Consider the following 24,225-nt stretch of genomic DNA (forward strand, 5'->3'; position numbering starts at 1 on the left):
CTTTAATTGAGGGCATTGTCTTTTCATTCTTTGTCCTGCCCCAAAACATGACAAGGAAATGGTCCTGCATTGCCTGGATGTGAATTGGGCTGTCGGGGTCTACCCAGCAGCCGCAGCTTCTGTTCACAAGACTGTGTCTCTCTTAAAATAACATTGGCCCACCTCACTTTGTAACGGGTCAAAAACCTAAAACATCTAAGCTTTTTTCAGTTTAAGAAAAATCTATCAGCGCTGTCCGTTACCCATGTCCATTTTTTTTTTTCCTGTCTTGTTTAGACAAGCATTAAGAAGTAAATGTAGGGATGGATGGTGATTTTAATGGGTGGAAGTATATAGCCTGATGGTGTTAAAATTACCTACGTATTTCTTCTGACTTGTTCTCGTGTCCAGATCAGGGAGTCTCTCATCTCAACTCTTGGCTTTCTGGAAAAGATCTGCACTTGCCAACTTGTTAAGGAAAATGTTAGCAGAAGGATGTGAGCTGTAGTCTCATGAGATAGCAGTGGAATTTGTGTATGTTTTTTGTGCAGATAATGTTCTGTAGAACTGCCAGGTGTTGTAATATCTGCAATATACATACCATTCATATACAAGGTGCTTCCAGACCTGCCATTAGACAATAACAAATTCCCAAATAATTGTATGTTTGTAAGTTTTATAATCACTACCCACTTACTGTAAAGAAGCCAATTTGATGGGGAAAATCAATATTCAGCTTGTAAAAGGAATTCCTAGTGACATGGTTTTTGAGTCTAGTGCGTCAGTCATGTTTCCCACTGTTTGTGTAATGATAAGCAGCATTTTCATTAACATTGACTTTGTCTTCCCAATGCTTACTGTGAGTGCCAATACACACTTCATACTACATGCGTAAGACCCCTTTCACACTGGAGGCAGTTTTTGGGCGCCTTATAGCGCTGAAATAGCACCTGAAAAAAGCCTCAGCTGCAGTCCCAGTGTGAAAGCCCGAGTGCTTTCAGACTGAGGCGCTGCGCTGACAGGACGTCAAAAAAAAAAGTCCTGCAAGCAGCTTCTTTCCAGACCTGTAGGAGCGTTGAATAGACCACTCCTAAATTGTCCCTGCCCATTGAAATCAGTGGCGCTTTGCCAGCGGTTTTGACCCTTTTCCGGCCGCTAGCAGGGCTTAAAAGTGCCCTTCTAGGGGCCAAAAAGCGATACAAAAACCATGTTAAAGCACAACTAAAAATAGTGGCGCTTTACCACCGACGCCCGGGCGCTGGCAGTGGGAAAGTGCCCAAACCTTGTTTGGCTGTACTTCTCTTGTGGATCACAGGAGTGCAGTGCATTCTGCACTCCTGTGACCCATTGTCAGCGGGCTGAAGTCACAGAGCTGATCCAGGCTTGGGAAGGATCGGGGGAGCCTGAACCGTCCCCTCGCTGCCCCCTCAACAGCACAACACTCCAGCTCAGGGCGTTTTCAGTTCTCTTAGAACAGAAGTGTATATAGCAAAAAGGGGGAGGTATCCATTACTCCTTTTGTTTTAGTCTTCTGTTTGTAACTTGAGCTAGAGTTTTTGAGCTCTGTAAACTTGCATCAGCAAATTGGTTAAAGAGGCTCTCCACCCTGTTTGAAAAAATGAAATCAGCAGCTACATATACTGTGGTGATACGTCAGCGAAGGTTGCGGGGAGAATAACTTTGGGTGGATCACGTCAGCAATCAGGTGGAAAATGGACCTGTCAAAACCACCTTAGAGTGAAGTTCTGCTTTAAGATTAGCCTGCAAAATTTTAGATTTACCTTTTACTAAAAGAAAAAACATGGTAAAAAAAATCTAGATATACTTGACCACCAAACACTAAATTTAAATTGTTGCTAATAAAAAGCATCTGGAATCTGTCGGTCTAACATTCTTTTGCACTGGGGAAGGGGGTTGATGTAAGGAGGGAGAACATGGGCAAAGAACATAGTATCGCCATGGTTTTAATCCAGGGGGCAGGCAGGTAACACAGGAAGCTGAAGTAGGAAATGGCATGGAAATGGTGTGATCAGGAAAAGCAAAAGCTTAGTTTTTATGGTATATTTAACTTTTTGGCTTTAAATGCTTAGCTATTCCTACACTGTGGTAAACCTGACTAGATGAAGCAGCTAAGTCTACTGTTACATTTTTTTAGAGAAGCGCATGTCGTGTTTTTTTTTTTTTTTTTTTTTTTTTTTTTTCCATGTAGTACTCCATAATGTTTCCTTATAGGTTACATGGCTTAAGCCTCTTGTATTGTATTTTATTTAATTTTATTGTATTGTAACTGTATTGTCTCCCTTTATATTGTAAAGCGCTGCGTAAACTGTTGGTGCTATATAAATCCTGTATAATAATGGCTGTCTGACAACCTTTGCAGAAGCTGTTCATAGGCATGTTCATAACTATAGATCACTAGTACAATTATTGTAGTCTCTCATCGCTAATGTTTCCACTTCTTAAAGAACTGAAGCATATGTCATAAATGAGAAGGGTTGGTTTTTTTTGTGGGTTTTTTTTTTTTGTATCTTTTTGCTACATTTAGCACACCAAATATGTCATTTGACCTCAGCGCTGCAGACTCATTTTTAGTGCAGTCAGTTAATGGGAAAATGATGGTGCATTTTCAGCAAGCACATGCTTTAAGTTTTTGGGTGTTTTTTCTCCGTAATATAGTTTATTTATTTTTTAGAAAGCAAACATAGACAAGAAGATGGTGACATGGGGAAATCTAGAACAAGGGCAGAAAAAGATTTGTAAAATCGATACGAAATGCCAATGTTTACACAATAAAGTTTTAGTAAACAGTCATATGCACAGTACATATTCAATCCAGGTAAAGCTTTTTCTAACTTGATGGAAATGGAGTCTGATTCCTAAGAAGAAGAAAAAAAAACACTTGAAAGAATTGGCTGTCAGCTATAACACACATAATTAAGAATGCAATGATCTTAAGCCACCACTGTTACTTAACCAGCGATAGAACCTTGTGTATTATAGCAAATCAAAGCATCACAGATAGGTAGAGGGACCAAGGAATTGACCTGGTGGATGAAAGGCACCTCCTATAATAAGTTTCCCTACAAATACAAAAGGATATACAGGAAAATGAAGAAGGTGAAAGGGAAAGAATAGTGTGGGGAGGTGAGCTGAAAACCAGAATGTGTCTTCCTGTCAGAACACAATGGCTCAGCTGGGGTGTTTTCTGTACTAACATTGGATCGTTGTTACAGAACCTACCCCTGAGCCCTCATACACACTAGTCAACTCAGCAGGGGCTTAATGGAAAAAAACAAACTGCTCAGGAGCCACTGTACTAACTATCTGACTTAAGTATAGCAATTTCCCCTGCTGTTCTGATGTGTTCTGACAGGGGTATGGCCCCTCCACCAGAACACTCCAGTCAGCACTCTCAGCCATTGTCTTTTGTCAGACCGACTCTAGTACACATGGGCTGAATGTTGGCCAGTTTCTATTGACCTTGCTGATGCCACCCGACATTCGGCCCGTGTGTACTAGGCTTTAGTCTTGAGGTGTGTCTCCATTTCACCATTTGAGACTGTTCAGCCTCATTAAGTTTTTTTAGTTTACCTTTTTAAAGTGGTTCCAAAGTCAAAAGTTTTTATCCTTAATGCATTATTTTTCAATAATGTAAAACATTTTCCACTACTTGCTCAATCCCTCACCCCTCCGGTCGCCCCTCTTGCTGGTCTCACCAGAGACTCTGAGAACATCAGAAGTTGGTTCCTTCTGTTGTCAGTCAAATCCTTTGGGTGACTTGGATGAGCTGTGCTTTGTCTTTATGGACGAACACAGCATGGCTCAGTAGAGCTCCAGAATTTTGCCCTTCAGCATATGACTTGCTAAAGGGGCACCAACAGGAGGGAGTGGGGGACAGTGCCTGCAGTGGACTTCAGAAGAGGATGCAAATACCATTGCACAGAGCAGGCAAGTATAACATTTTAATAGATAACAAAAAATGCCTTTACAACCACTTTAAAGTATTTTTATGTGACTTTCACAATTTTACATAATTGCTCATCTACTGGAGAGACGGGTAGATTAACTAGAAAGGGCAGCCAGGAAACTTCTGTAGTCCTGTAATGTTTCTTTTGTTCTGACATAGTGGGATGAGCAAGTGTTGTCACCCTAGGATAAGAAGTGTTAAACTGGCAGAATCACCTATAAGGTTTACAGTTATCTGTTATGCAATTTGTAAAACCCTCAACCTTGTTGTGGCATCTTGGGCACTCTATAGCCATTGATAAAAAAAACAGCCAAAGGCCAAACGCTGCGCTAGAGAAGGGATATGAATGTCCAAACAATAAAAATAAATCAATCGGTAGAGCAGCCAGCACTTCGAGTTTTAGAATACAAGAAAATCCATAAATCAGTGGCAAATAAATAAGTGCAGTGCTAAGTGATAAAACAATAGTGAAAACAAAAATTTACATAAATAATAATATATCAAGAAATATGCTGGATTAATAGCACAAACTCTGCTTAAATATAATAGATTTGCACACTGGAATTAAGCATATATAATAAACATCAAAAAAAATTATTATTAAAAGTGACTTAAAATATCTGGTGAAAAAATGCTGAAAGTGAAAACTAAGGCAGAGTCCCAAAAAGTGAATAGTGAAAATCAGTCCATAGATACAAATCCTTAGGTGAATTGCCAACGAAGATCAGCAAGTATGAAATCCCTTTGCCAAGTGGAAAAACACCCAGGAAGTGAGCAAATATTCTCCTTGCCGACTCCAAAGACCAATAGAATGGCCTCAGCAAGCCCAGGGAATTCGGTCTCCCAAAAACCTATGCCGCAAGGTGCTCTGACGTCATCACGTTTGCCTCGTTGGAGGTGTAGCTCTGCGGAGGACAGCGAGCAGGGAGAGTGGAATGGGATGATCTTATATGGCGCTATATTGTAACTTTTTTGTAAGTACGATTTATTTATTTTTATTAAATTCTTTATTTAACCACTTCCCGACCAGCGCACGACTATGTACGTCGTCAGAATGGCACGGGCAGGCATATTGGCGTACAGGTACGTCCAATATTCAATGCCGCCCTGCCCTGCCATCGGGAGCGCGCCGCCGGCGGCACGCTCCCACGCTGATCGGGACCCCCGTGAGTCTGGTCGCGGGACCCGCGGACTCGATCGCCGCGGGCATCCCCGCGATCGTCTCACGGAGCGGCCGAATGGAGGGAATGCCGTGTAAACAGCATTTCTCCATTCTGCCTAGCAACTAGTGACGCTGATCTCTGCTCCATGTGATTGGAGCAGAGATCAGTGTTCACTAAATGAAAGCCCAACCCCCCCACAGTTAGCAACACACCCCTAGGAACACTTAACCCCTTCACTGCCAGTGTCATTTACACAGGAATCACTGCATTTATATAGCAGTGATTACTGTATAAATGACAATGGTCCCAAAAATGTCCGATGGGTCCCCCAAAATGTTGCAGTCACAATAAAAATCGCTGATCGCCGCCATTACTAGTAAAAAATAATAATAAAAAATTATTAATAAAAATGCTATAAAACTATCCCTATTTTGTAAACGCTATAACTTTTGCGCAAACCAATAAATAATCGCTTATTACGATTTTTTTTTTACCAAAAATATGTAGAAGAATACGTATCAGCCTAAACTGAGGGAAAAAAATGTTTTTTTATATATTTTTGGGGGATATTTATTATAACAAAAAGTAAAAAATGAGTTTTTTTTTCAAAATTGTCACTCTATTTTTGTTTATAGCGCAAAAAATAAAAACCGCAGGGGTGATCAAATACCACCAAAAGAAAGCTCTATTTGTGGGGAAAAAAAGGACGTCAATTTTGTTTGGCAGCCACGTCGCACGACCGCGCAATTGTCGGTTAAAGCGACGCAGTGCCGAATCGCAAAAAGTGGTCTGGTCTTTGACCAGCAAAATGGTCCGGTCTGCAAGTGGTTAAATACTACACAATGGGAGCTTTTATTCTATTCCCCGAGTGGTACTGATCCAGGATCAGCTGTATTGTGGCATAGGTTTTTGGGAGAATGAATTCCCTGGGCTTGCTGAGACCATTCTATTGGTCTTTGGAGTCGGTAAGGAGAATATTTGCTCACTTGCTGGGTGTTTTTCCACTTGGCAAAGGGATTTCATACTCTCTGGTCTTCGTTGGCAATTCACCAATTCAGGACTTGTATCTATGGACTGCTTTTTACTAACTTTCACTTTTTGGGACTCTGCCTTAGTTTTCACTTTTAGCATTTTTTCACCAGATATTTTTAGTCACTTTAAATATTTTTTTGGGGTTTATTATATATGCTTAATTCCAGTGTGCAAATATATTGTATTTAAGCAGAGTTTGTGCTATTAATCCAGCATATTTCTTGATATATTATTATTTATGTAAATTTTTCTTTTCACTATTGTTTCATCACTTAGCGCTGCACTTATTTTTTTTGTCACTGTATAGCCATTGCAAGTTAAGTGCTTTAACCACTCTGTCCACATTGGCAAGATGGCAGGCATGTGTGACTACAGGTGTACATTGCAGATTTGCAAATTACAAGCCAGTTTGTCTTTGGTCCATACACCTGACATCAGGCACTGATTATCAGATCAAGGGGCAAAAGGAAGATATTGCAATAATCACCAGCCTGTACTACTACTGCAGCTGCTATGCATTTAGGTAAACCCGTACAATAGGGCTCATACATGCACACCTTTCAATAACGCTAAAAATCTATTTTAAGACCTTTCCCTGTCACTTTCAGTCGCCAACCTAATGCTGCAAAAATAATCACTCTTAAGAGAGTGCTTGTACCTTCTGAGACTTTTATATGAGAGTTCTGCAGCTTATGTGAAAAGATTGGAAGAATGCGCAATCCAGTGAAGTCACATGACGACACATTTGGAACTTCAAAGTGGAACGCAGGCCCATGTAGAAGCACACCAACATAGCTTGATGAGGCGTACGACCAGGGTAAATACAATTCAGAATATGGAAGTCAGCTATTTGGAAATACTATGTTGCTTTTTACAACGTAGTTGTTAGGAAGATTCTTAAAACCCTGAAGAGGCAGGGTCTTGCTTTGGGGCTTTAGTGTGCAATGTGAAGTCGGTGTGTTTGTGGCAGATCCTGCGCCAATAAGCAACAGGGAATCCCTTCCATCAGAAAACCAATTTCTGGCTGAACCTTCCAGCCACTGATTTATAATGCTTTGGTAGACGAGGGGTTAAGTAGGTTTTGAATTCCCATTCAAGTTTATGGCAATATAAAATCTGCTTAAGCCCACGTTCACATGTGAAATTGGTAGCTATTGATGGCAATGCCACTGTCCAAATCGGTGTGACGCTGACTTTGCACAGATTCCCAAAAATAGTTCCTGTACTACTCTTGAAAACTTCAGGATGAATGGACATCTGTGCATGAACCCACACAGATGTCTGTCAAATCGCCCTCGAAGTCGGACTGCATTGCCGGTTTGAAATTGTGCGAGTTAAGCCGAACTTGTGCAATTTCAAACACACATCAGTGTGAACCCAGGCTTAAGTGACTCTTAAGTTATTTTTAATCTCTTCAAAAATACCCATACCCATACACATCACTACCTAATGGCCCTGCTATCAGTCGTTTCATGCTGTGTTTTTCCTCCATGTGCTCTTGACACCACCCGAACCCCCCATTTTTTTTCTGTTTAGATCGAGCAGTGCCCCTTAGTTGTGGTCATGTACACTGCTTCGTGCACACTACAAATCCCATCATTCTAAAACCATCTTGGGAGTGAGCCAGGGAGGCTGGCTACGTTCCTTTATACAGTGGAACCATGGAGAATGAGCGTAGCCACCCCCTAACAGGAAGTCATATCCTAGCAGCAAAGATATATATATATATTTTTGCAAACCAGTGTTTGGTGTCACTTTAAAGCACGTTAAATGCAGTTCAAATACACCTGTCCGTGAATGCCAAATCAACCTGGCAGCTTGATGCCTAACTTATGCCATTGACCCAAGCACAATGCTCATCAACACAGGCCCTTCCACTTCTAGGGCAAAGCCTTCAATTTTACTGTTCTTGTGCATAAAAACAGAGGTGCAGAGAGCTGACACATCTGGCTCATACAACTACTCATAGAAAAACAAAGTTGATGTGTGAAGCAGTTGTGTATATAAATACCTGGCATATGCATCTGGCTTATTTTGTGTTTACCTTCCTTATCTGTATTCAGCACAGGGCTACACCTCTCAAATATTTCTTCTCATTTATAGTTAGAACTTTTTACCTCTGGTTTAATATAAGGTGTTCTTTGTAAAAGTTTTTCCTTTATCCAGTAAAATCTTTGAGCCTGCCTGTACAAGTCAGTCATTTTGTATGCTCTGATGGAATGTGCTTTCTTCATTATCTCGTCACACTATGCTCCCCAAGAAAAATCATTGCAGCTGTCAGCAAGAGCAATTGCTCGCCATCGTCAATGGCTGTTGAGTTTATTGAAATTGTTACAATACTACATTCTGCGTTATAGTGTTTACCATCTAGTGTTCAATGTGTTTTTTTTTTTTTTTTTTTTTTTTTTTTAAGTCTTTTACTATTTGAAAAAATTATTTTGAAGTACTGTATTTATTTCCGTATAACACGCACTTTCACCCTGAAAATAGGATGCACATAGTGTGTGCGTGTTATACGCCAATACTGCAATTTGGGCTGCCTAGGAAGGAACGGGGAGGGGGCAGGACGAGAGCCATCAGATTACATACAGCACGAATCTCCTGTTTTCTCAGGGGCCTCTGTAATAGGAAGTCCCGTCTCCTGGGCTGGCATTGGACCAGTGTTCTGTCTATCATAGTACTTTGTATTAAAGAGGCCGCCGAGTAAACTGGAGATTCTTTCTGTATTTAATCTGATGGCACTCGTAGTGCCCCCCTGTCCCCTCCGAGGCAGCATTAATCTGAGGTGAGGATGCATATGAGCACTGATCAGGCTGCAGATGGGCATTGCTCAAGCTGTATTGATGCCCAATTGTGAGGTTGCAGATGGGCAATGGTGAGGCTGAATTGATGGACACTGACCCTCATTTTGTTTCAAATTCTTTTTCAAATTTAAGTTTTTTTCCTAAAACTTCCCTCCTAAAATGAATGCGTGTTATACGCCTGTGCATGTTATATGCCGAAAAATACGGTAGTTAGGGGGTTCTTCCCCATAGCATATTTGATAGAAAAGATTAAACTGCAGTCAAGTAAATGTCTTTCTTGCAGCAACAGTGTGTAGGTCAGTAGCTGAGCATACCTGTGAATTTATTGAAAGTAGCTACTATGTTACCCAGTGCAGCTCCTGGTAATCATGGCACACATGAGTTGTAGCTACGGTGTATAGCATTTCCACCAGTAGAAGCAGGAACTCCTCTGACCAGCTAAGAGTCGCCAGAACAGTTGGATTCAAAGCTGTTACAGAAAGAAAGTTGTTAGTGACATTGTCCTTAGTTCTGAATTAAAGAATATTTGTAGCAGCTGGATCATACCTGACAATGTTTTTACGATTAGAAGGCAAAGCCCTTCCAACAAGTGCTTAAAGTTTAACTCTTCTTTTTTGGGGGAAAGAAATGGCAAATAATAAAGCGTATACAATTGCTATTCAAGTCGTATGTAATTGAATGTTAAATATTACCTTTTCTTTTCAATCTGCAGCGCTGTAATTTTCTGTATAAAGCAATATGGCTACCTGGAGGTGTTCTGAACACAGAATACAGAACGCCCCCCAGAAATGTAATTTTTGCGTGTGTGATGGGCTCTCTGATTTTCATAGCTCTTAGCGATCATATGATCGGCTGGCTTTCTCCTCTCCCCGTCTGACAGATGCAGTCAAGACTCCCTCGCTGACGTCATCTTGGAGAGGCGAGAGCGAGCCAGCCAATAATGTGATCACTGAGAGAGCTGTGATATGAGGTATGGCAGGCTTTTTTTTTTTATTATTATTATAAATCACTCACATGGGCACACAGATGGGATGGTATGAAGTTGTAAAAGTTATTTGAGCAGCAAGAGTTGCATTGGTGGGCACTGTCATGAACCAACAGGAAGGGAGGGGAGAAGGGAGAGCACAGAGGAGATAGCAGGGCTGCGGTTGATGGAGGCACTTAAACTGACCACGGTGTCAGATACACTGTGGTCAGTTTACTAAGGGGAGGGGAAAAAGAATGCCCTTGGGGGAGATTTTGCAGGTGGGAGTAGAAGTAAGGGATAGATAACAGTATATATAAAAGTAAAAATTTTATTCCAAAATAATACTGTAAATATTCCTAAAATCATTTAAGGGCCGGTTCACACAGCAGGCGAGGCGAGGCGACTCCGACTTGCCTCGCTGCGACCTGCCGCGGCCTCAGTGGCGACTTGCAAATGACTTCTGTATAGAAGTCAATGCAAGTCGCCCCGAGGTCGCCCAAAAGTAGTACAGGAACCTTTTTTCTGAGTCGGAGCGACTCGAGTCGCTCCTCTCAGAACGGTTCCATTGTACACAACGGGGGCGACTTGCGAGAGCGAGGCGAGTCGTGTCGCCTCGCATCGCCCGCTGTGTGAACCGGCTGTAATAGAACATTGATGCATATAACGTTGCTAAGTTCTTGGAGCAACAAATGAGCTTCACAGAGGGAATCCTGGAAGTGATGTGATCACAAAAATCCCAACATGTTTCGGAAAAGCGGGGCGAATAAGGGTAAACACATTAATTTCCTTCCTCAGGGGTCAAATAGAAGCAAATTGTTATATGTCTAATAAACAAAAGAAAAAGGAGGAATTACATTGTGATATTGTACAACGTACAATATAAATTGTATATTGTATACCTTAACAGTGTAAATTCAATCTAAGCATCACATAACATACCAAATAAGAATGGTACTTACAACAATAGAAGAGAGACGGGCTTCCAACCTTAAAACCGTTTTTGCGTCACAATAAAAGGCACAGAGTTCAATCCTATTGGATGATGGATCGTAAGATTAATAAACTTAACCTGTTCCCGACCAGCGCTCGCCGATGTACGTCGACAGAATGGCACGAGCAGGCATATTGGCGTACAGGTACGTCCAATCTTCAATGCCGCCCTGCCATCGGGAACGAGCTGCCGACGGCGCGCTCCCGCGCTGGTCGGGACCCCCGTGAGTCCGGTCGCGGGACCCGCGGACTCGATCGCCGCGGGCATACCCGCGATCGTCTCACGGGACGGCTGAATGGAGGAATTGCCGTGTAAACAGCATTTCTCCATTCTGCCTAGCAACTAATGACGCTGATCTCTGCTCCATGTAATTGGAGCAGAGATCAGTGTTCACTAAATGAAAGCCCAACCCCCCCACAGTTAGTAACACACCCCTAGGAACACTTAACCCCTACACTGCCACCCCCTGGTTAACCCCTACACTGCCAGTGTCATTTACACAGGAATCACTGCATTTATATAGCAGTGATTACTGTATAAATGACAATGGTCCCAAAAATGTGTCAAAAATGTCCGATGAGTCCCCCACAATGTCGCAGTCGCAATAAAAATCGCTGATCGCCGCCATTACTAGTAAAAAAATAAAAAATTAATAAAAATGCTGTAAAACTATCCCTATTTTGTAAATGCTATAACTTTTGCGCAAACCAATCAATCGCTTATTGCGATTTTTTTTTTTTTTTTTTTTTTTTTTTTACCAAAAATATGTAGAAGATTACGTATCGGCCTAAACTGAGGGAAAAAATGTTTTTTTTATATATTTTTGAGGGATATTATAACAAAAAGTAAAAAATGCGTGTTTTTTTCAAAATTGTCGCTCTATTTTTGTTTATACCACAAAAAATAAAAACCGCAGGGGTGATCAAATACCACCAAAAGAAAGCTCTATTTGTGGGGAAAAAAAGGACGACAATTTTGTTTGGGAGCCACGTCGCACGACCACGCAATTGTCAGTTAAAGCGACACAGTGCCGAATCGCAAAAAGTGGTCTGGTCTTTGACCAGCAAAATGGTCCGGTCTGTAAGTGGTTAAAGAAGAAAATGAGACTGGGAAAGTTTACTAAGGGGAGGGTATAACCAGGCAGGATCAGCCAGGTGTTACAGGGGGCCAAATTACAATTTTTTTGGGGGGGTTAACAAACTCTTTAAAGCGGAGTGGAAGTGGGAAGTGGAACTTCCGCTCATTTGTCTCCTACCCCCATCTGGTGCCACATTTGGAACCTTTCGGGGGGGGAGGGGGGTACCTGACAGGTATCCTGTTTCCACTTCCAGGAGCCACGGCAGTAGGGTTCCCGGCGTGAAACCATAAAGCTACCCTGCTGGGTTCCCTTACCCGCAATTGCGGCAGCACCCGACAACTGATGGAAACATCAGCTGCGGTGCCGACATCGCTGGACGAAAGGAAATTGTCCTATTAAAAGCCGGCAGCTGCAGTATGTGTAGCTGCTGGCTTTTAATTTTTGCAGCAGTGGGCGGACCTCCGCTTTTAATAAAAAATAAAAAAAAATAAAACCTTTTGTGGTACCTAATGATTTAAAAAAAAAGTAAAGCTTTACAATCACTTCAATACCTATATGGTATTATGGTGGTTTACTTTGCCTGCTGTATATGTGCAAAAGTATTTATACACCCAGTTTGTATTGGTGAAGGATAAGTTAACCTTTCTGTGTTTGTTCTTTTTTTACCAAAGAAAAAATACACATAAATTTGCAGGTAAAGTGTTTTGTTTTTTTACACTGCAGCCTATAAAGCCTTGCACCCATGATCTGCAGATATTGGGTGCAACGCCAGGCTTCTACACACACACACACACACACACACACACACACACACACACACACACTGGCAGACCGCTGCTGACATGCAGGAAGAATCCATGAACTACACGCTCATCAGTGCACTCTCAGTTCACCGAGAACTACAAGCTATCCGCCGCAGTGGAAGACAGTACTTGTAGTTCATTCATAGAACTCTGTGAATGAATGACACAGCTGTGGGAGTGGCACCCTGTACAGCCACACTGTTTTTAAAGTGGTTGTAAACCCTTACAAACCACTTTGACCTACAGGTAAGCCTAGATTAAGGCTTACCTGTAGGTCCAAGAAATATCTCCTAAACCTATATGGTTTAGGAGATATTTGCCCGAAAACAGGCACCGCTGTCTACGGCGCATGCGCCATAGACAGCGGCGAGCAGCCGCACTGAGCGCGGCATTCTCAACGACGGAGCTGCCGCGCGTGTCGGCTCCCAGGCGCATGCGCGGGAGTGACGTCATCGCGGCTTCGCCGAATGACAGCGGCGGAGCTGCGAGACCCCACCAAGAAGATGGATGCGGCGGACTACAGGGGACAGCGGCGACTTCGCTGGCTCCTGTGTCAGGTAAGTGACACATAATGGACTACTATGCGATGCATAGTAGTCCATTATGCTTTGCCTTTGCAGGGAATGAAAGAGGAAGTAACACCCATTAGGGTTTACTTCCTCTTTAAATTGTGATAACGAGTGCGGGGAGAGGAATCCCCTTCCGCTGTCAGTGTGGATCTGGGGGGTTGTGGGGACTGGAGTACACTGACATTACGTTACACTGTATATATGGGTGTAACATTCTCCAAAAGGCCTTTTAATTTAAACTTTTTTTTTTTTTAGATAATAGGGTGTCCTACAGAAACGCTGTAGGACATCCCATTAGAAAATGTTGCAGTAGAATGGTTGTTTTTTTTATCGTGGAAAGACTGGAATCCTTTTTTTTTTTTTTTTTTTTTATATAAAGTATGTAGAGACTGATCTTCCTGCCCTCCCACATATTCCTGCTGGCCAATAGATATTTACAGGAGGCGGAAAGTTGCAGACAAGCTTTACCACTATCTAGAAATGCCAAGGCACTGTCTGTTTAAATGGCATTCAGTGATAACCATAAAGTATTAGAAACTTCTGCAGGTATGTTGTTTTTTTTTTTTGGCAGAATCCCCTTAGAGCTGAACTGCAGTCAGAGAAAAATGAAACCACTGTAATTTAGCCTAAAGTGAATCCTAAGTTTTGCCTACGCAGGGCAAAGCAACATGTTGGGTATTCTCATCCCTTACAGTACACGCTCCCAACTTTCCCTCCTTTGACTCCAAATGCCTTTTATCCCCCTTTCCCCAGTTCTTTTCTTTTCTTTTTATTTCTTATTTTTTATTTTTTTTTGGCTAATGCGTAGGCCCTTATTAACCACTTAAGCCTCGGACCAATTGTCAGCCTAAGGACCAGGGGTCTTTTTACAATTTCGCACTGCTTTTAACTGTTAATTGCGCGGTCATGCAATGTTGTACCCAAACGAAATTTGCGTCCTTTTGATGGTATTTGATTGCCTCTGCGATTTTTATTTTTTGCGATATAAATGGGAAAAGACCAAAAATTTTGAGAAAGATATTTTTTACTTTTTGTTATAAGAAAAATCGAATAAACTCAATTTTAGTCATACTTTTAGGGCAACATGTATTCAGCCACATGTCTTTAGTAAAAAAAAATGTCAATAAGCGTATGTTTATTGGTTTGCGCAAAAGTTATAGCGTCTACAAACTAGAGTACATTTTCTGGAATTTACACAGCTTTTAATTTGACTGCCTATCTCATTTCTTGAGGTGCTAAAATGACTGGGCAGTACAACAGTACAAACCCCCCCAAATGACCCCATTTTGGAAAGTAGACACCTCAAGGAAATTGCTGAGGGGCATGTTGAGCCCATTGAATATTTATTTTTGTCCCAAGGGATTGAATAATGACAAAAAAATAAAAAATGTACACATGGAATATTTTATATTTTGCCACAAGTTGCGGGAATATTACAAACTTTTTTTTTTTTTTTTGCTCAAAGTTGTCACTAAATGATATATTGCTCACACATGCCATGGTTATATGTGGAATTGCACCCCAAAATATATTCTACTTCTCCCAAGTACGGGGATACCACATGTGTGGGACTTATTGGGAGCCTAGCCACGCACGGCACCCCGAAATCCAATCGCCACCTTCAGGATTTCTAAGGGTGAAAATTTTTGATTTCACTTGTCCCTACCTATCACAGTTTTCAAGGCCATAAAATGCCAAAATAGCACAAAACCCCCCAAAATTACCCCGTTTTGGAAAGTAAACACCCCAAGCTATTTGCTGAGAGGCATTTTGAGTCCATGGAATATTTTATATTTTGCCACAAGTTGCGGGAATATTACGAACTTTTTTTTTTTTTTTTTGCTCAAAGTTGTCACTAAATGATATCTTGCTCACACATGCTATGGGCATATGTGAAATTACACCCCAAAATACATTCTGCTGCTTCTCCTGAGTATGGGGATACCACATGTGGGGGACTTTTTGGGAGCCTAGCCACGTACGGGACCCCGAAATCCAAGCACCGCCTTCAGGATTTCTAAGGGCATTAATTTTTTATTTTACTCCTCACTACCTATCAGTTTTGAAGGCCATAAAATGCCAAGATGGCACAAAACCCCCCCCCCCCCCAAATGACCCCATTTTGGAAAGTAGATACCCCAAGCTATTTGCTGAGGGGCATGTTGAGCCCAATGAATATTTTTTTTTTTTTGTCCCAAGGGATTGAATAATTGAATAATAAATTTTACATAAAGTTGTCACTAAATTATATATTGCTCACACATGCCATGGTTATATGTGGAATTGCACCCCAAAATACATTTTGCTGCTGCTTCTGAGTACAGGGATACCTCATGTGTGGGACTTTTTGTGAGCCTAGCTGCGTACGGGGCCCCGAAAACCAATCGCCCCCATCTGGATTTCTTAGGGCGTAAATTTTTTTATTTCACTCCTAACTACCTATTAGTTTTGAAGGCCATAAAATGCCAAGATGGCACAACCCCCCCCCCCCCCCCAAATGACCCCATTTTGGAAAGTAGACACCCCAAGCTATTTGCTGAGAGTCATGTTGGCTGAACGAAAAAAAAGAGATTGATCGGTGGGTATGCCCACCATTAGAATACCTCCCTTCATCCACCCACTTCTAATGATGGGCATACATGCACCATTTATATATGCCGAAGCATGGGGGCATCCTCCCACAAAAGAAGTTATGCCGCATACACATGGTCGAACTTTTCCACGGGCAAGCCCTCCGTCGGAATTTCGACTGTATATACACGGTATTAGGAGCAAAATCGCTGCTGCCCCCATGCTTCGGGATATATGCTCTTTTTTTTTTTTTTTTTTTTTTTTTTTTAAACTGTAGTGGTGAAATCACCTCCTACAGCGTTTGCTCCCACGATACATAAAGCCGTGACTCCAACGCTGTTGCTATCAAGATAAATAAATCCGCGCTGCAACTGAATGGCGTACCTGCTAAGCAAATTATGGTTAACATTAAAACAAAGTAACATTACAGTATAACAGTAAAACCTTGCCATACCTGCAAAGCAAATGCCAAAAAAACAGTAAAAAATAAAACATTTTTTAACGCAACCTGTGCCTAAAATATATATATGCCGAAGCATGGGGACATCCTCCCACAAAAAGTTATGCCGTGTACACATGGTCGAACTTTTCCACGGGCAAGCCCTCCGTTGGAATTTCGACTGTATATACGCGGCATTAAGAGCAAAATCGCTGCTGCCCCCATGCTTCTGCATATATGCTCTTTTTTTTTATTTTATTTTTTTTAACTGTGGTGGTGAAATCACCTCCTACAGCACTGGAGTCACGGCTTTATGTATCGTGGGAGAAAACGCTATTGCTGTCAAGATAAATAAATCCGTGCTGCAGCTGAATGGCGTACCTGAAAACAAAAAAATGGTTAACAATAAAACACAGTAAAGTATAAAAAATTAGCGAGAAGAGAGAGAACAATAAAACGACAACTATTTTTGTTTTTTATATATATATTTTTTTATTTTATTTTTTTATTTTACTTTTTTTTTTAACTGTAAACTGTAACAACTGAAACGATTCGGGTCTCTCAAAATGCGATGGCATCTTGGGAGACCCTGTGTTAGTGGGCCTAGCCTGTGAAATTCTGTACCCTACGCTAATACTTCACTAGTGAATAGTAGCGTTCAAAACTTTCACCAAGGCAAAGACCAGGATTGCCAGGACAACGTGGACAATAACAACGGGTGTCACGCCTATATCCGCGCTTGGTACAGACACGACATCTTCTTTGGGGGGCTCGTTGGGTAGGGGTACTCGGGAGGGCATAAGGATAATGCCTCTCATGCAGCCAGTTTACTGCATTTGTTTGGGAATGGTGAGGTGCAGAGCCATCTGGATACAGAAGGTCTGTGACAACCTCTCTGGAAAAAAAGAAAGGTTAAAGTGCTGCCTGAAGCTTTGTATAGCACATAAGCATTCAGCAAAGCCAATTGAAATAAGTAAACAGACACTTTTTTGTACCAGCGTCTGGCCTTACAGGCAACTAGATACGGCGCCAACAACTGGTCATTGAGGTCCACCCCTCCCATATTTTTGTTCTATTCGTGGATACAGAGGGGTTTCTCCACAATACCAGTCGCCTTATGAATTTGGACCGTCGTGTCTGCATGAAGGGAGGTAAGAACGAAAACATTCTTATTATCCCTCCACTTCACAGCGAGCAAATTATTACACCGATAGCAGGCTCTCTCCCCCAGCCTAAGACGGGAATCTACAAGCCCCGGCAATTAGGTCGCACGGTGCCACATGCTCCAATCTGATCAAACAAATGCCTAAACAGTGGCACGCTCGTGTAATAATTGTCCACGTACAAGTGGTACCCCTTTCCGAACAAGGGTGACACCAAGTTCCACACTATCTTGCCAGCGCTTCCTATGTAGGCAGGGCAGTTCTCTGGCTCTACGTAACTATCTTTACCCTCATAAACCATAAAGCTCCATGTATAGCCTGTGGCCCTGTCAAAGAACTTATAGAGCTTGACCCCGTATCTGGTACGCTTGTTGGGAATGTATTGTTTGAATGACAAGCGACCCGAAAACTTAATCGGGGACTCGTCAACGCAGACAACTTGATTGTAGAGCCGATCGTATTCAGGGTCTCCACGAGGACGACAAAGTTCATTGTCATTGAAGTGCATGAACCGCAAGATCTGCTCGTATCGTTTCCTGGACATGGAGTTAGAGAACACGGGCATGTGGTCAGTCGGATGCGTGGACCAATATGCCCGCAACGTCATGAATTTGTGTGCCCATGTTGAGGGAAAGGCCAAGAAAGGTCTTAAATTCGGAAACCGTAACTGGTTTCCAATCTCTGGCAAGGGAAGGCAACTAGGGATTAGTGGCGATGTGTTGACCAGCATATACATTAGTTTGGTCCACAATAGATCTATAGTGATCTTCCGTGAAATACAGCGAATAAAAATCAAGTGGCGTTAAATCAGCTGTATCCACCTGAATACCGGGTTGGCCAGTGAATGGGGGAAGTACTGGTGCTGCAGAAGTGGTGGGCACCCAATCAGGATTGGTGAATTCTGCAGGAAGGGCACTATGGGAACGACGGGGCCTGCCTTGGTCTTCTTGGTGGCAGCGGGACACTACTTGTGCTTGTCACCTCGCCAGCTTGAACTGCACTTATGGGACTTGCCACGTCATCACGTGATACTGCAGTGCTTGATGTACGTCCAGGGTATACTAGGCCGCTGGTGCTTGCCAGTTCACCAGAAGGATGAGCGGCTCTAGTACTTCTCTGCTCCATACGAGGGACCTGCGATTCTTGCACCTCAACAACATCAGAAGATCGGGGTCTGGTACACCTGACGTTAGCAGTGACCTCATCTTCGTCGTCAGAGCTATCTGTCATGGAGCCGCTGTCCTCTACAGGATCGTATTCTGAGCCTGAATCTGACAGATCAGTGACTTCCGCTTCACTATCTGTCATGCTCAGAAACGTGTAGGCCTCTTCACTAGTGTACCTTCGCTTTGCCATTTTGGGCTCTAAATTTAGGGGTACACTAGTGAGACTCACAGGTAAAAAAGCACCTAGGCTGTCAGCGACTGTATAAAACGCTACCAAAAAAAAAACTGTTAGCGATCGCAGGGATCAGGCCTGACTCTGCGAACGCTGCAGTTATGTGTGTTGTGTTTTGTAAGTGACAATGATCGATCGATACTGCACTTGGCTGGGCGGAAGTATCTGGATTGATCCCGCTAACAATGCATTTTTTTGGAACCCTAAACTGCTGGGGACGCTAGTATAGATCTGATCAGATATTGATCTGTTCAGATTCTATACCACTAAGTGAGGTGTATGCTTTGCGCGTGGGTGTTAGCGGTACTGGCACTAACCTAGCACTGCCTGGGGCGACGCAGACCCTATCTGACCCTAAAACCTAATTGATATCACCCGCCGGGTGATCAGGGTGTTAAACCTTTATTGGGTAATAAATGTCTGGTGCCCTGATGCTATAAAAAGCGAACTACCTAACCAGCGTCATCCGTAACACTTATACGGTGATCACTGGTGAAAGGGTTAACTAGGGGCAATCGAGGTTAAAACCTTTATTAGGTATTATATGGGGGTACCTGACGCTATATAAAAACCTGACGGGGAACCTAAATAACTGGCTAACCAGCGTCACCAGTGACACTTATACAGTGATCGCTGGTGAAAGGGTTAACTCTAGGGGCAATCAGGGGGTTAAAACCTTTATTAGGTTATATATGGGGGTACCTAACACTATAAAAACCTGGCGGTGAACCTAAAAAAATAACTGGCTTCCTAGCGGCACCAGTGACACTAATGCAGCGATCAGAAAAACAATTGCTTAGTGAAACTGGTAAAAGGGGGTGAAAGGGTTAACTGGGGGGGCAATCAAGGGGTTAAACCTTAGGGGGGTAGGGGGCTACCCTGGACCTAAAGGGGCCTAACACTAACTGCCCTGACACTTTTTACAGTCACAACTGACACTAAATGCAGTGATCAGTAAATAAATGATCACTGCAATCAGTGACACTGGCGGGGGGGGGTACGATCGGGGGGTGACTGGGGTGAAAAGTGTGCCTATGTGTCAGTGGACTGTTGGTGCGCTTGCTTGGATGTCTTCTCTCCTCGCTGTCCAGTCAAAAAGACCGCCATGAGGAGAGTGACATCATTTCCTCCCTGCCTGTGTTTACACTACACAGGCGGGGGTAGCTTCTCATTCGCCAGGAGCGATCAAGAGGGGATGGCCCGGAGCGAAACGGACCGCCGCAGCCAGCTGGAAGGCAACATGTACGTGGTTGTGCCTGTCGGTGCCATTGTGCCGACGTACATTGACATGCAGCGGTCCTTAAGTGGTTAAAAAGCCACAATTTAAGCTACATTAGACCTGTCTTGCATCTACTTTATTGCATTTACTTTAAAAAAAAAAAAAAAAAAACACAGAATAAAGGAAGTATAGTTGTTCCTTTTTGCCTACATGCATTAAGCCAAGAAGATGTTTCTTTCCCATCTCATAAAGATGGAAGTTTATACTCGCCTTGCCTTCTGGGAGGGTTTACAACTATGGATTTTAGCTGTGTTTTTAGCTATTGGTTTATTTTACATATATGGGAGTTTGTCATAGCATGTGTAACTTAGTTTATTAATAGTGCTCCATGGTTACATCATGGCTACATTCCTCGATTTATGATTCTCACTCTCTTTCCTATAGGCAATTTCCCAGCAAGATCTTGTGCATATGGCAATTCAGATAGCCTGTGGGATGAGTTACTTGGCCAGACGAGAAGTTATCCATAAAGACCTTGCTGCTAGGAATTGTGTGTAAGTGATTCTCAGGGCTGATGTCATTAAACATGTACATTTAACATACAATATGTGTGGAGTATTGGGCATCACTAATTCTTGAGGAAAGTAATGGTTATCTGCATAGAAGGGACAATGGACTGTAACTATTTAAAGTAAACATATGCGTGTATATGTGTGTGTGTGTGTGTATATGTATGTGTGTATATATATATATATATATATATATATATATATATATATATGTGTGTGTGTGTGTGTGTGTGTGTGTGTGTGTGTGTGTGTGTGTGTGTGTGTATATGTGTATATATATATATATATATATATATATATAAACTACCTCTGCTGTTTAAGAAAAAATAAAAAAAACATTAAGACTATGGCGTTTTCCATCGCTTGCCCTTTCTCCTTAAAATACTAGATGTCAGTCCTTTTTGGCACTGACCTGCCACAGGTATGGACGACAGGATGTCTGACTTCAATCTGCCTTTGGTTGCTACATGCTATAAGTCAGACAGCAGGACAGCTACCATTTCCTAGCGTTAGGTCACCAATGACAGCCCCATGTTTCCTCTTAAAGTTGCAGTCTGTAGGGCTGTGATCATGATACTGGTCTGGGTTTTTACTGACTAATATATTTCTGGATAGGAATAAGCATGCAGTCAATAAGTCTGAACTCCTACCCAGCATACTTTGTCTCAACTCGGTGACTTATTATATTTTGAAGCAAGGGCAAGGATAAGAGCCCAGAGTCTATACCTTTTACAGGAAATCTGTAGTGGCAGCTCCCATATTTCTATCCTCAGATTCCCTTTAAAGCAAAGATTTTTAGCAGTTCTGCTAGCCAGAAAAGGAAACATTACTTACAACCCACTTCTAACATAAAAGCAAAATTCTAATGTAGGAAAGAGCTGACATTGCAATGTATAAAACAGTAACAAAGGCTTACCTAAACCATATCCCAGACCTTTTTGGTAAATACTAGTCATTTCATGTTAGCTGGGTACTACAGGGTTTCAAATTGCTGGTTCACTGTTGTGCTATACTGGCCTGCATAGCAACAATTCAAATTACTTAGGGGCGACTGAATAAGGCTGATTTAATACAAGATTTCAAAATGTTCAATATAATGTATGAATATTAACTTAAATTATCCAATTTTTTGAAAAGAAAATCCTGGTTCATGCCTTTTATCTGCATGATTAGATAATTTACGTGAATATCCATACAATTTATTGTATGAACATTCTCAAATCCTTTAGTAAATTATCCTCAAGTATACGAAGGCCCAGCCATACACGGTTCGAATCTTGGCCGGTTCAGCAGGAACTGCCCGAGATTTGAACCATTAGTGGACAGGCTGAATGTACAAAGTTGATTGATCAACTTTGGTACAACCAGCCTGCTGGATTCGCTTGCGATTATCACAACCGGCTTCTGTAGACGCAAGCGATAATCACTGTTTTGCACAATTGCTCAGCAGGAGGGATTATCCTGTCAACACTGTGTTGATGAGGAAAGTGTGTAAATTTCTTTCATGCAGCCCATGGAGGAAAGATTTGCACCATATATGGCCTAAATGACCAAGAAGAGGGTCCTGACACATCTCGCCCTTTATGTAGATATTCTTCCATCTACATTTTCAGTTCAAGAATTGTGTTTTCCTAAAACTTTTTATGGAATATATGCTTTGCCAATTTTCCCAGGATTGATGAGTCTCTTCAAGTGAAGATTACAGATAACGCACTATCCCGTGATCTCTTCCCTATGGATTATCATTGTCTTGGAGACAATGAAAACCGTCCGGTACGATGGATGTCTCTTGAGAGTTTGGTTAACAAGGAGTTCTCCAGTGCTGGTGATGTGGTAAGTCTTGCCATTTTCAGTAAATGTTATTTAATGTTTATTAGGTTTAGCTAATATAGACTACTTAAAATCTCTTCGTTTTTTTTTTTGTTTTTTTGTGCAAATTGGTCTGATATGAAGTCCAGGCTCACAACAGTGTAGTACTGTAACTAACTGCTGTGTGTTGCATCCCTGAAAAAAGGGGTCAGTTGTGGCTTTAACCACACTGGGGTGCATTGGCAGCCTATTTAAAATGAATGCAGTGCATTAACACAGCACACCCGGGAGTTGTGAACAAGACCCAAATCTTTGTATGGACTGTAGAAGGTTCCACAGTCACAGTGGGTGTTGTTAAAATCTGGTAATAAAATGGCAGGTTTTGCTAGATTAGGTTCATTGACCTGGAGAAATCTTTCCAAAATTTGAAACCGGCTCTAAAACATTGCTACCCAGTGACATGCTGGTTTTCTTAACATTTTTATTAGAACCTGGAGTTCTGCTTTAAACCAGCTCTCCAACCTTAACCCCTTTACATCACCAGAGCAGCTAATTATAATGTAACATATGTCTGCTTATTATATGAATAAAAACTTGTAATGCAGAAAAAGCAGTATCCTGATATATCTATAATGGATTAGTAGTCTCTTAGATCCTTCAATATCTTTGGCAGTATGCACACAGTACCTTCCAGCTAGTTATGATAATATAAATGCCAAGAACTAGAAACTGCTTTTCAGCATGATTGTAGTTGGAATAAACAGTCTGACTCAGCACCTGGATGTTGGTCTCAAAGTGAAGAAGAATGGGAGGGTTGTTGACATTTTCATTGAACATGTTATCAAAATTGTGAGTTTCCTCCTACTGATGTTAGTGCATTTTTTTCCTGCTGAATTGTAACATGGTGACAAAGATTACTTTATTCTAGCATAGCTTCTGTTCTCCTGTTACAGGTAAATGTCGACCATAAACTACAGTACCTCATAGCAATACAGTAGGTTTTAGTAGACAAGTAAAAATGTAGGCATGAGATGCATGTTTTCTGATACAGAGGATTATTTCTAGCATAGAGCAGATACCATTCCGATACCCAACAAAGCCTGCATTCTATGGTCTCCATCAAATGCAGCCCACTTGTGGAGTCTACAGTCTGCAAGCCAAAAGCTAACATTAAATAGCAAAAAAAAAAACTTGGCACAGCATGAAGTACTTTTATCCCTTATGAGTTAGGTTTTCTTCCTTTGTGTAGTTTATAGAAACTAGTTTCTTAATGTGAACATTAACCAGAATTGAGCTATCTTCCCAGCACACAGAAGCTTGAAGGGTTATTTGTAGTGGGTTTTTTTTTTTTTTTTTTTTTTTCCGTTCTTTTATGTAGACCTACGTAAAGCTTAAGCTATACTTGTAGCAAGATTCTGCTTCCCAACATGGGCATGTTGATGAAACTGAATAACATTGCCGGTGCCCACTCTTCCTATATACATACAGAAAGTGAACCGCCTCTTACGAGAAACTCTACTTCACCTTGTCTGTATTATTAACTTTCACTCTACACTGAGTTTGGAGCAAGATGTGTGCTTGTTTGGATAGAGAACAAACACCTCGGCCTAGAAAATATTTCATTCATGGGTGAGAACGTCCAATAGCCTTAAATCGCTCAGTAGAAGAGATTTTATGGCAGTTATTCTGGTAAATGAGGGGAAG

General features: G+C 41.8%; 1 protein-coding gene across 2 annotated transcripts in view; it reads left to right on the forward strand.

The window, feature by feature from the left end:
* The window catches only part of RYK (receptor like tyrosine kinase), a 242,654-nt gene that overhangs the window by 205,515 nt on the left and 12,914 nt on the right, over positions 1-24,225 (forward strand). For both annotated transcript variants that reach the window (XM_077488654.1, XM_077488655.1), the window contains exons 12-13: positions 20,588-20,697; positions 22,386-22,545. In XM_077488654.1, the coding sequence (XP_077344780.1) occupies positions 20,588-20,697; positions 22,386-22,545 (270 nt within the window). The remainder of the gene's footprint in view (positions 1-20,587; positions 20,698-22,385; positions 22,546-24,225) is intronic.

Source organism: Lithobates pipiens, unplaced genomic scaffold (assembly GCF_037356315.1).
Source record: "Lithobates pipiens isolate NorthernLeopardFrog02 unplaced genomic scaffold, aLitPip1_a1.2 Scaffold_18, whole genome shotgun sequence".
Lineage (NCBI taxonomy): Eukaryota > Metazoa > Chordata > Amphibia > Anura > Ranidae > Lithobates > Lithobates pipiens.